At 44.8% G+C, this 12,310-nt stretch overlaps 1 protein-coding gene across 1 annotated transcript in view; it reads left to right on the forward strand.

Moving 5' to 3' along the window:
• The window catches only part of Dlgap5 (DLG associated protein 5), a 39,104-nt gene that overhangs the window by 12,792 nt on the left and 14,002 nt on the right, over positions 1-12,310 (forward strand). The window contains exons 7-12 of the mRNA XM_005355392.3: positions 2,811-2,881; positions 3,975-4,240; positions 5,202-5,314; positions 5,830-5,929; positions 8,978-9,063; positions 9,873-10,033. Coding sequence (XP_005355449.1) covers positions 2,811-2,881; positions 3,975-4,240; positions 5,202-5,314; positions 5,830-5,929; positions 8,978-9,063; positions 9,873-10,033 — 797 coding nt within the window. The remainder of the gene's footprint in view (positions 1-2,810; positions 2,882-3,974; positions 4,241-5,201; positions 5,315-5,829; positions 5,930-8,977; positions 9,064-9,872; positions 10,034-12,310) is intronic.

Consider the following 12,310-nt stretch of genomic DNA (forward strand, 5'->3'; position numbering starts at 1 on the left):
TTTTTGGTTTTTTGAGACAGGGTTTCTCTGTGGCTTTTGGAGCCTGTCCTGGAACTAGCTCTGTAGACCAGCTGGTCTCGAACTCAGAGATCCGCCTGCCTCTGCCTCCCGAGTGCTGGGATTAAAGGCGTGCGCCACCACTGCCCGGCACAGGTTGGGGTTTTTATGGGATTAGGGGAATTAAGCTGTTGCAGGAACGTTTCTGGTTGGTCCTTTTGAAACTGGTGGTCACTGCTGGCGCGTATGATTGGCTAGGAGCGCACGTTATTAGTTACTGTGCTCCTGGTCCTCTGACAGGTTGCCTTGGCCAGTTTTGCTGGCTCATTATGAGTTTGCATGTGCTCGCTCATGCTTGCGCTATTGTGCTGCCTCATGTGCCCTTGTGTTTGGGGTATAGATGTTCAGAATTGAGATTTCTCTTGATGGATTGATTTTTTTTTCTGTGACAAATATGAAATGTCCTTCTTTGTCTCTTTTGATTGATTTTCTTTTGAAGTCTATTTTGTTAGATATTAGAATAGTTACGCTAGCTTGTTTCTTAGGTCCATTTGATTGGAAAATTTTTTTCCCAACCCTTTCCTCTGAGGCGAATGTCTGTCTTTGAGGTTGAGGTGTGTTTCTTGTATGCAGCAGAAGGATGGATTCTGTTTTCATATCCAATCTGTAAGCCTGTGTTTTTTTTTATAGGTGAGTTGAGTCCATTTATATTAAGGAATTTTAATGACCAGTGGTTGCTGGCTCCTGTGTAGTTTTCGTTGGTGGTGGTATCATGTGTGCGTTTCCCTTCTCTGGGATTTGCTGCTGTGAGAACATCTATTGCCTGTGTTTTTGTGGATGTATCCAACTTCTTGGTTGACGTTTTCCTCCTAGTACTTTATGTAGGGCTGGACTTGTAGGTAGGTATTGTTTAAATCTGGTTTTGTCCTGAAATACCTTGTTTTCTCCGTCTATGATGATTGAAAGTTTTACTAGATATAGGATTCTGGGCTGGCATCCGTGGTCTCTTAGTGTCTGCATAATGCCTGTCCAGGACCTTCTGGCTTTCATGGTTTCCATTGAGAAGCAGGTGTAATTCTGATAGGTCTGCCTCTATATGTTACTTGGCTTTTTTCCCTTGCAGCTCTTATTCTTTTCATTCTGTATGTTTTGTGTTTTGATTATTATGTGGTGAGGGGACTTTTTTCTTGGTCCACTCTATTTGGTGTTCTGCAAGCTTCTTGTAGGCATGTGTCCTTTTTTAGGTTGGGAAAGTTTTTTTTGGGCATATGGATGCCAGGGGCTGGGTGATGCTTCCACCCAAACATCCCAAACTCTTTGGGTATAGGGACTCTGGCTCAAGTCTGGCTGCTTCCCGCGGGCATGGGGTGATGTTGGGGAGGAGAGAGTTGGGAGATGGGCTCACACTCAGCAGTAGGTATGGCTGGAGAGGTGATGTTGGGGAGGAGAGAGTTGGGAGATGGGCTCACACTCAGCAGTAGGTGTGGCTGGAGAGGCATCAGGTTTACTGCCTCAGGCATCTGTTTCTTGAGATAACTGAGAAGGCAGGTTGCTTGGAGAAAAAAATTGTTATTATCTGCCCTTTGAATGGGGCTAGCCTTGGGAAGGCCAGAAAGAATGGAAGGGAGAATTGCCCTGGTACAGGAGAGGCAAGGGTGAATGAATGAGATGAGAGCAGATAAGCCCTTTAAAACCAAGTTTTATTTGCTCGGTAAGTACCCATTTGACCCTGGAGAGGCGGTACCAATGGTGAAGTCCCAGGAGCTGATGAGCTGGTGTAGTTGCTGGTGTTATCTGGAGAACCCTCTGCAGGTTGGTCTTGGCCCAGCAGGAGGAGTGACTAGTAAAATACGCTCAAATGGGAGGGGCCGAAACAGGCACTGGAGACTGTTAGTATTCACCAGGCCAGATTTCTTGATAAAGCACCAGAACTTCTCCCAGGAACCTGCAGGCATCTGTAAGACAGCTGGGGCAGATTTGCATCTTGGTGTCATAGCAAAAGGATATGGCTTTAGGTTAAAAGGCATGAACATTTTAGAAGACAAAGGAAACTGGACACTCTGAACCTCTGAAGATACACCTGAAAACTGTTAATCCTGGACTATGAAGCCTGTGAAAGAGGCACGCCTGTCTGTATTTTTAGCAGGAAACTTAGCAAATGAAGTAATGAGCTACCAGTACCCTAGTCACCAAATTCCCTCAGACAGATCTGAGAGGGAGAAGTAAAGGAGCAGAAGGGAGAGCTTTTCTAGCTACTCAGGCAATCCCAAGCCTCCCCGTAGTCTTTGGCAGAATACCAGTCTTAGAGGTACTTGCTTTTAGTTGATGAGCCCAGGAGGCCTGAAGAGTTTCCTGTGGGGGTAGGGTTCTGTCTACCTGTCTTGGCAGGATGGGACAACCATCCCCCAGTGTAGTGCCCAGGAAGCTGATGAAGTAGAAGGCAGCTTTTCGCTGTGTGTGTGAGGCTTTGCCATGTGCAAAGGCAAGCCTCCAGGCAGAACAGTTCCTCTTCCTCCGATTGGTGTAGTTGGCGCTGTGGCTACTTTGAAGGCTCCTTCATGGTAGGCAGAGCAGAGCCTCCGGTGATCGCTCCTCCAGGTGCTAGCAGGCCCAAGGCTCAGATCTGTTGCTCCTTGAGGTGGAAGCAGGGTCCATGGTTTCAGTCACTCACTGCTCCTGGGTGGGTAGCTTGGGCTTCTGGCGCTCCTGGGCATGAATACCTGATTTTTGACAAAGAAGCTCTCATCTTTCCAGCAGAAAAGAGCGCTTGTCTGTTTTCAAATGGATGTCTTGCTTCTTTTTTTTTCTTTTAGAGAATGAATCTGAAAGAGTGGGGCCAGGTAGAGGAAGACCTGCCAGAAAGGTGGACGCCAAGCCTGACAAGGTAGAGGATGTGGTCTGCTTGTCCCGAAATGCCTGGCATCTCCTTGCTCGGACTGTAGCTGACATGAAGTGTGCAGATGCTTCTGAGAGCGTGCCTGCGCACATACTGAAACCTGATTTACTGATACCGGTGTCTTAATCTAACCCTGAGTTTTATGAGTAGAGAAAGCATATTCTGATTAACAGAGAAAATGGGGAGTAGAAAAACAAGCTGGGACTGTATTGCAAGAGCTGGTTATAGGGTGAGATGCTGCTTTGGGTTTCAGCTAGAATGGGGTGTCGTCTGTGCTTCCAGTTAGCTGCAGAATTCGAGGTTTTCTCCATCTCTAGCAGAATTTCCTAGACAGAGTTTTAAGAATTCATTCAGTAAGCTAGGGTTTCTAACAGCATCTAGCAATGAGGCCTGTAAGATGGCTCAACAGTGCCAAGCCTGACGACCCCCCAGAATCCACATGGTGGAGGAGAGAACTTGCTGCCAAGCCTGACGACCCCCCCAGAACCCACATGGTGGAGGAGAGAACTTGACTCCTGCAAGTGTCCTCTAACCTCCACATAGAAATTTAAAAAAGGAAAGAAAAAAAAAAAAAACTTAAGCGAGTTCTGTGCTCAGCTCGCGTTCCCTTTTAGTCAGTTTGCCAGAGTGGTGCTGCCCTCATCACAGTTAGGCTGGCTCTTCCTGCCTTGCTTGTCTAAGACCTCACTCTCAGGTGTGGCCAGAAGTGAGTCGTAGTGACGTCCATCAGCACGGCCCTCACAGTGTCGGACGTGCTGGGTCATGGTGATGTCTGTGGTGAGGTCCATCAGCACGGCCCTCACAGTGTTGGACGTGCTGAGTCATGGTGATGTCTGTGGTGACATCCATCAGCACGGCCCTCACAGTGTCGGACGTGCTGGGCCGTGGTGACGTCCATCAGTAACGGCCCTCACAGTGTCGGACGTGCTGAGTCATGGTGATGTCTGTGGTGACGTCCATCAGTACGGCCCTCACAGTGTCAAACATGTTTGTTGCTACTGCTGCTATTTGTGTGTTTGTGTCTTAATGATTGGGTGCCTTCCTGGAAGAGAAATTTCAGCTCTGTTCTGCTTATACCTAGGTCATTCCCTCTAAAGGTGCTAGTGAAGAAAATCGTGTGGGTCCACAGAGCAGCGTAACAAGTGGAACGGGTCAGCACGGAGTCTTCCCAGCCGTGGGGAACTTACCGAGGACAGTTCCTGCAAAAGCGAAGCAAAGGAATTCCTTTGCGCCCGAACATTGTGTGTTTCAGCCACCTCGTGGGCTGAAGACCTACCCAGTGGCACTGACGTGTCATAGAAGTGACCACGCCCTCCTGACGCCCTGGAGCCCTTTAAAACTAGATGGGTAAGATGTGTACTTTAACACACAAACACTAATACACAAATAATCTTAATACCAAGCTCTTTACTAAAAGGAGCAACAAATGCCGATCTTACATTTCTACTTTTTTCTGCACTATTTTTAGTTAGTAAAGTATGCTAGATACGAATTGCACAAAAACGTTTCCTTTGAGAAGAGTTCTTCAGAAGCTTGCACTAATGTCTTTGATAGTTTTGATATTTTCTATGAATTGTATTCACCATAAACATGTTGATTTTTGCTTTAAATAGGTGACTTAATTATAACCCTTAAATAATATTTACTTAATTTCTTTTGTAAAGATTTATTTTTAAGATGGACAGTGGTGGCGCATGCCTTTAATCCCGGTACTTGGGAGACAGAGGCAGGTAGATCTCTGTGAGTTCGAGGCCAGCCTGGTGTACAGAGTGAGTTCCAGGACAGCCAGGGCTACACAGAGAAACCCTGTCTTGGGGGCCAGGGAGGAAGAGCTCCAATATCTTTGAATCCTCGTATAATTAGTTTAATAAAGAGCCCTATTCCCAATGTTGGTTTAAGTTTCCCTGCCCAGAATAAGCATTGTTCAGGATCCTAACCAGGGCAGCTGGCACATGCCCAGCCCACAGCCATCCCATTGGCAAGGCTGAAGAGGGCTGTTCAGAGTCTGAGGCCAGGCTCCGTTTCCTAGCACGACACCATATCAAAACCAAACAAAAATCCCCAAGTAGTGACTTTTGATCTGAGCTTCCCTGGTACACGACATCTTCAGTAGCCTGTTCCCATCCAGTGCAGGGGTTATGGGCATGCATCACCACCTGGATAGAAATTTATTAATTAAAAGCTACTTTGTGTGAGTTAGGTAGTGAGGCCTTCTTCTTTTTAAAGAACTACACAAGTTTCGAGTCCTTCGACTGTGTATGTGGGGACTTTGTCTTTTGTGAAGTGTACTTTTTGCTGTTACTTTTAGCTCTACAACTCAGGATTCAGCAAATGGACCCTTGGTACAAACGTCTGTATCGGTGCAGCAAGAATCAAATAATGTAGAACAGGATTTCGCGTCTCCGGCAGCCTGTGATGAAGGTAGGGTGTGTACTTCAGAGATGTGTCCAGGGCCCCGATAAAGTGGGAGATGGGGAGAAGGAGCTAAGGAGAGCTCCGCTCAGCCACTAAGATCTGGAGTCTAAGGACTGGGCTGGACGTGGGTCAGACAGGATCTAAAGACTACACCGGGGAGGTGGGGACACTGCCATGGGTCTGTTCCAGCCCTGGAGAGACCATTTCAGAAAGACAGTGGAGCATGCTCTTAAAGGACACTGCACATGACCTCTGACCTCCACGTGCATGTGCGCGCGCATGAACACACACACACACACACACACACACACGCGCGCACGCATGCACATGCACGCACACACACATGCACGCACGCACGCACACGCACTGGCGACCATAATAGACGAGATCTGAATAGAATGAGGCAGAAGCAGCAACGTTAAAGCTCAGCATGGCTAAAACTGAAGGGTTTTAGAAGATACCTCATGAGTTCTGTCATTTTAGGAATTGGTCTTTAATGAGTAATGGTTTCTTTCACATAGAACATGTCTTAAACCAAAAGGAAGCGCCTGCTACAAATTCCAGTCGCCTTTCGGAGGACGGAGCCACATCTCAACCACAGCATGATGTGCCGTATTTCAGGTTCGTCTGCTACTGCCGTGAGAATCCGCGTTCGTGTCTTGACTTTAAACCCCAAATGAAGGTGTTCCATTTTATGCATGAGCAATTTAATGTGGTCGGTGAAGAGGAAGTGGCTTTAGTGCGATTTTTACCTTGCAGTTTTTGCTCTTCTGCTAGCTAGGGCGTAGTAAGGATTCTGTTGTAAGGGTAGGTGTGAGAGAAGTGGCCGTCCCAGCCCAGAGTCCGGCCCTTCCATGCAGTTGTTAATGTTGTTGTGAATGTTTTGAGAGGTAAATAATGAAAGTGTAAAAGTCTTGTATGGCACATCGTTTTGTTTTCATGTAGTGGTGAATGTTGATGACTTTGGTTTTAGCGCCTGAAGAGCTCTCTCGTATGTGGGTGCATAACACTCGATTGTCTGCTCTGTCACACTTTACTTAGTGGACTCAGTTGGTGGCTCTAACAGGCTTCAGCTGCTCACTCTTGAAGCCCAGGCTGAAGAGAGGAAGCATCTTCTGCACGGGGCGACAGAGTCGGTTGGTAATGCACCTCATAGCACCCGGGAAAGTTTGATCTCCAAACCAAACAAACTGGCCAAAGTCGTCCTTGGCTACAAAACCTATGCAAGAACTGCCTGGGATAGATGAGAGCTTGTCTTCTTGTTATTGTTATTAACCTTTGAGAATTCCATTCAATGTGTTTTCATCAAATTCACCTTCAGCATCCTTTAACTCTTTCCTGGTCCACACTGCCTCCAAGCCACCATCAAGTCTTTTTTTCTTTTCTTTTTTTTAATAACCAATGGACTGCTGCTGTTTGGTTGGTTGGTTTGTGATATGTATGGGTGTCATGCTTACATGTGTGCTAGTGTACTGTGTGTGTGCCTGGTGCTTGGAGAGGCCAGAAGAGGCCTTTGGGTCCCTGGAACTGGAGTTAGAGACAGTTTTGAGCCAGTGAGTTTTTTATTTTATGTATCTTTGTGACTGGTTTATTTTACTTAGTGTAGTATCCTTAAGATTGATCTGTAGTGTTAGAATTTCTTTCCTTTCTCAGTGTGTAGTCCTAACTGGCATGGGCCTCACTTTGTAGACCAGACAGACCTCCAACCCATGGGCAGTCCTCCCATCTGTGCCTAGCAAGTGCTGAGGCTACAGACATAAGCCCTGTGCCCAATTTTCGATTCTCAAGGTTGAACAGGATGGGGATGCGGTGTCTGGAAAGGTAGCTCAGCCTTTAAGGGTATTTTGCTGATGTTTCGGGAGAGTTTGGTTTCCAGCATCCACATGGCAGCCCACAACCAGCTGTCATTCAGCTCCAGGGAATCCAGTACCCTCTTCTGCCCACCAAGGGCACTGTACACACGTGGTGCACTTGCATATACTCATACACTTTGTAAATAAATCTTTTTTTAAATTTTTATTTATTTATATTTTATGTAACAGTGCTCTGCATGTATGCCTGCATGCCAGTAGAGGGCGCCAGATCTCATTGCAGATGGTTGTGAGCCACCACCAAATTAAACTCAGGAACAACCAGTGCTCTTAACTGCTGAGCCATCTCTCCAGCCCAAAAATAAATCTTAAGTGTACTCCGTACTCACATTTTGCTTCTCCATATATCTGTCATCTACATTTCTGTTGTTTGTTGTGTTTTCGTTTGTGACAGAATCATGTTATAGTCTCCTGACTACCCTACACTCTCTGTAGCAGCCTCCAGTCTAGATTGATCCTCCCGTCTCTAACTCTGGTGCTGCCACACTTAGCTGTAGTGACATTTGGCTTGCTTCCATTTTAGTGATTAGGACCGCTCTGGACATGAGTGTACAAGCATGCCTTGGGGACCTGCTTTCAGTTCTTTGATATGCACATAGCTGTGGGATCTCTCTGCACTCTGGGGTGCCTGTGTTCCTACTAGCCCTAGATCTCTCACATTTTGGATTATGGACTTCTTGTTTGGGGTCTATTCTGTTCTTGTTGAGTGTTTAGAGCATCCCTAACCTATAGTGATAATCAAAACTCTCCAGCCAGGCACAGTTTTTCACACCTCTATTCCCAGCAGAGGGAGGTAGAAGGGAGGAGGATCGGAGTTCAAGGCCAGCCAGGGCTCTATAGATACACCTTGTCTTAAGAAAAGTCTCTGGGCATCATCAAATGTTCTCTGGGGAGCAAGATTAACTCAAATAAATATTATCTAGGACTGGAGAGATGGCTCAGAGGATAAGAGCACTGACTGCTCTTCCAGAGGCCTTGAGTTCAATTCCCAGCAACCGTGGTGGCTTACAACCAACTACCTATAATGAGATCTGGGGCCCTCATCTGGCACGCAGGCAAAACACACAGGCAGAACACTACTATATATATAATAAATAAATATTTTTCAAAAAAGAGAGAGGAAGAAACTATCTAATAGACTTTGTAGGACCCTGTCACCTTGCGGAGAGAGTGTGTTCGGTTCTGTCCTTGTTTTTGGTTATAGCCTCGCCTGGCTGGAACTCACGTGTAGGCCATGCTGGCCTCACTTACCCCGCCCCTCCTGCTTCTGCCTTCTGGCACTAGACTGCAGCTGTGCCGTGCTGTGCTGTGCTGTGCTGTGCCGTGCTGTGCCGTGCTGTGCCTCGGGGAAGGCCCTGACTTTAGTCATAGATTCTGCTGGCTTTATCTTCAGGTCATTTTTGACAGTCCTTAGTTCTGTGACGAGTGTCTGAGTGCATATTACTTACCAAAGGATGTTGAACTCAGCCTCTGAATGAGGAACCGAACAAATCAGAAATGATAGCTTGAAAAGGGGAGAAGTGTGTCTTGGTATCATCCATCCCATGTAAATTTCACTATAGAAGAATGGGCATACATGAGTTATGTGATGATAGGGAATTTGTCTTTTGTGAGTTTTAGTATATAGTTCGTTAAATCCTTGCACATAAAATCTTCAAAATGACTGTTTTGCCTTTTTTATGTACTATTTTGTACCTTTGTTTTAAACCCTCCTGTCTTGTGTATTAAAGTGTCCTAATGGTAAGACTGAACTAAGGTGGCCACACTTGTATGACTAAAGTGGATGTCACAATTCCAGAACAATCCTCCAGTCAGAAACTGACAGATTGACCTCGCACTGCCTGGAGTGGGACAGGAAGCTGGACCTGGACATTCCTGATGATGGTGAGATGAAGACGTTCTCTTGTTGTTAGCATTGTCTCGTGCATCTTAGAAAGGCTCTCCTAGCACAGGCTGGCCTAGCCTCAGTCTGTAGTTGAAGGTGACCTTGAACCCTGGTCATCTTGTCCACTTCAAGGGCCACAATAAAAATGATTACGTTATGTATTAGGTTTTCTTTTATTGTAGTAGTAAGAGTAGTTGTAGAAGATCTAACTCAGGATTTTTTTTGTGCTGTTTTTTTTAATGTTGTTGCATTCCTTTCAAAGTTAAAACTCTAGTGTCCAACTTTAAGTTTCAGTATTGCTCAAAATGCCAAGAGTTCCTCAACATATATCCTCTAATATCTCTGTGCTAAAGAAGTGTACAACTTTTGTGTATTTTGGTGTTTTAATGTGACTTTGTATACATTGGTGTTAATCTGGTAATCCTTGGTTATATAAATATGTGTTCTGATTTATAATTATGTAAATCAGTACGAACAGATTAGTCCTATTTATTTGGAGAAACTATTTAAAAAGCTAGCAGTATGAGGCCCTGGATACTTATGTACCTTGACTTGTTTGAGGTGAAATCTCATAAAATACAGGAGAAAGGGAATGGGTCCTTGAGAAGCCATGTGTGATTGAGGGTGAACACTGCTAATTGTTTCTGGTGCTTGAAGCAAGGAGCTCGTGTTTGGCATTTGTGGCAAAGCTTGGGGATGGTTCTTTTTTGTTTTTCTATAATAGTTTAATTGTGTAAGATCTGGGGATTAGAGACTAAGTCTCAGCTGGCTGGCTCACTGCAAAGGCCCTATCTACTTTCTTCTTTAGCTAAAGATCTTATTCGCACAACAGTTGGTCAAACAAGACTCCTTATTATGGAAAGGTTCAAGCAGTTTGAAGGACTGATAGATAACTGTGAATATAAACGAGGTGAAAAGGAGACCACCTGTTCAGATCTGGATGGATTTTGGGATATGGTTAATTTTCAGGTATGTGTCAAGTGTTTTTGACATTCGCTTCACAATGGATGTAATAAGTGAGCTATTGGAATGTACCATGTAAGTTGCACTGTCTTCCCCATGTTGTCAAATAGTCTGTGGTAATTGTACGTGGGAGGCGTGAGCCAGTGCAGTTACTGAATTCTGTTGTGTGCCAGGCCTTGTTTTTAGGAATGATAAGAAGGCAGGAAAAGAGCTGGCCGTGGTGGTACACGCCTTTAATCTGAGTTCAAGGCCAGCCTGGTCAACACCAGGGCCACCAGGGCTCCACAGAGAAACCCTGACTGACTTCAAAACCAAACAGGTAGGAAGAGAAGTGAATGGTTTAGTAGCAGCTTTTAGATACGGTAAGACTTATGGAGGCCATTAGTGTGTTTCCCAGCCACCCAGCAGCTCAGACCCGAAATAATCACACAGAAACTATACTATTTAAAACACTGTTTGGCCCATTAGCTCTAGCTTTTTCTTGGTTAACACTTGCATCTTAATTTAACCCATATTTAGTAATCTGTGTATTGTCACGTGGCTGTGGCTTACCAGGTAAAGTTCCTAGCATCTGCCTCCAGCAGGGCTACATGGCTTCTCCTTCACTCCTTTTTTCTCCCAGCATTCTGTTTAGTTTTCCCTGCCTATCTACCCTATCAGGCCAAACCAGTTTCTTTATTAACCAGTGGTATTCACAACATATAGAGGGGAATCCCACATCACATTGTCATGCAAAGCTGAGCCTCTTAAATATGTATGGCATTGTAATGGGAAGCTGAGCCTCTTAGATACAGTATGATGTAATGGGAAGCTGAGCCTCTTAGATACAGTATGATGTAATGGGAAGCTGAGCCTCTTAGATACAGTATGACGTAATGGGAAGCTGAGCCTCTTAGATACAGTATGACATTATAATGTAAAGCAGAGTATTGATGGAGGTCTAGGAGGGTATGTCTGGAGGAAGGACATTTCCTACCTTGTTGAGTTTATATTTCAGAAGTATATGAGGCGCTGAAGAGATGGACCAGCAGTTAGATAGATCACTTGCTCTTCTTGCACAGGACTAGGATTCTTTTTTCATCACTTACATCAGGCAGCTTATAACTGCCTATAACTCTGGTTTCAAGGGATCTGACTCCCTTGTATGGCCACCCATACTCAACATGGGTCAGGCAAACAGATATAATATACACATGAAATAAAATCAGTCCCTTTTTTGTTTGCTTGGTTTTGGTTGTTGAGGCAGAGTTTCTCTTGTGTGATATCTCTGGCTGTCCTGGCACTCGCTCTGTATCAGGCTGGCCTCGAACTCACACAGATCCATCTAACTCTGCCTCCCAAGTGCTGGGATTAAAGGTGTGTGTCACCACTGCCTGGCTAAATAAAATAAAATCAATCTTAAAGGAAGGAAAAAGAAGCAAGCAGATGAGCAGTGTATGGTGGAATACACCTTTAATCTCATCACTCTAAATAATTCACATTCAGAATTATAAAATATATATAACTGTTCTTAAAAGGAATCTGGGAGAGTTGTTAATATATAACTTCCTTTCTGTAGGTTTTAGAGATTTTTAGACCAAAACTACCAATGAACAATTTTAATACAAAAATTCTTGATTTGAACACTCAATTTACAGTGACTTAAGCTGAATAACCCCAGTGTTTAGGAGGTAGAGGCAGGAGGATAGTGAGTTCAAGTATATCCTGAACTGTGCAGCAAAGTGTGGGTCATCCTGGATTGACTTAAGACCCTGCCGCTCAACCACGGTGTGAGTGTGTGTGTGTGTGTGTGTGTCTCTCTCTCTCTCTCTCTCACACACACACACACACACACATTTTGTAGACGGAAGTTTTTTGTCCCGCCCAGTCCCACCTGGTCCCGCAGACCTGTAGTTCCAAAAAAAAAAAAAAAAACAAACACAGAGGCTTATTAGTATAAACTGTTTGACCTATTAGCTCAAACTTATTATTAACTAGTTCTGATAACTTAAATTACCTCATAATTCTTATCTATGTATAGCCATGTGGCTTGATACCTTTTCTTGGTAAGGCATTCTGATCTTGCTTCCTCTACGCCTGGCTGGTGACTTTCCTCTACCCAGAAATCTCCTAGTCTGGTCACCCCACCTATACTTTTGCCTGACTACTGGCTAATCAGCCTTTTATTAAACCAATATGAGTGACAAATCTTCACAGTGTAGAAGAGCATTATCCCACAGCAGGCTTTCTCTCACATACAGTTTCTCTCCTCTCTCTCTCTCTCTCTCTCTCTCTCTCTCTCTC

Source organism: Microtus ochrogaster, chromosome 17 (genome assembly GCF_000317375.1).
Source record: "Microtus ochrogaster isolate Prairie Vole_2 chromosome 17, MicOch1.0, whole genome shotgun sequence".
Lineage (NCBI taxonomy): Eukaryota > Metazoa > Chordata > Mammalia > Rodentia > Cricetidae > Microtus > Microtus ochrogaster.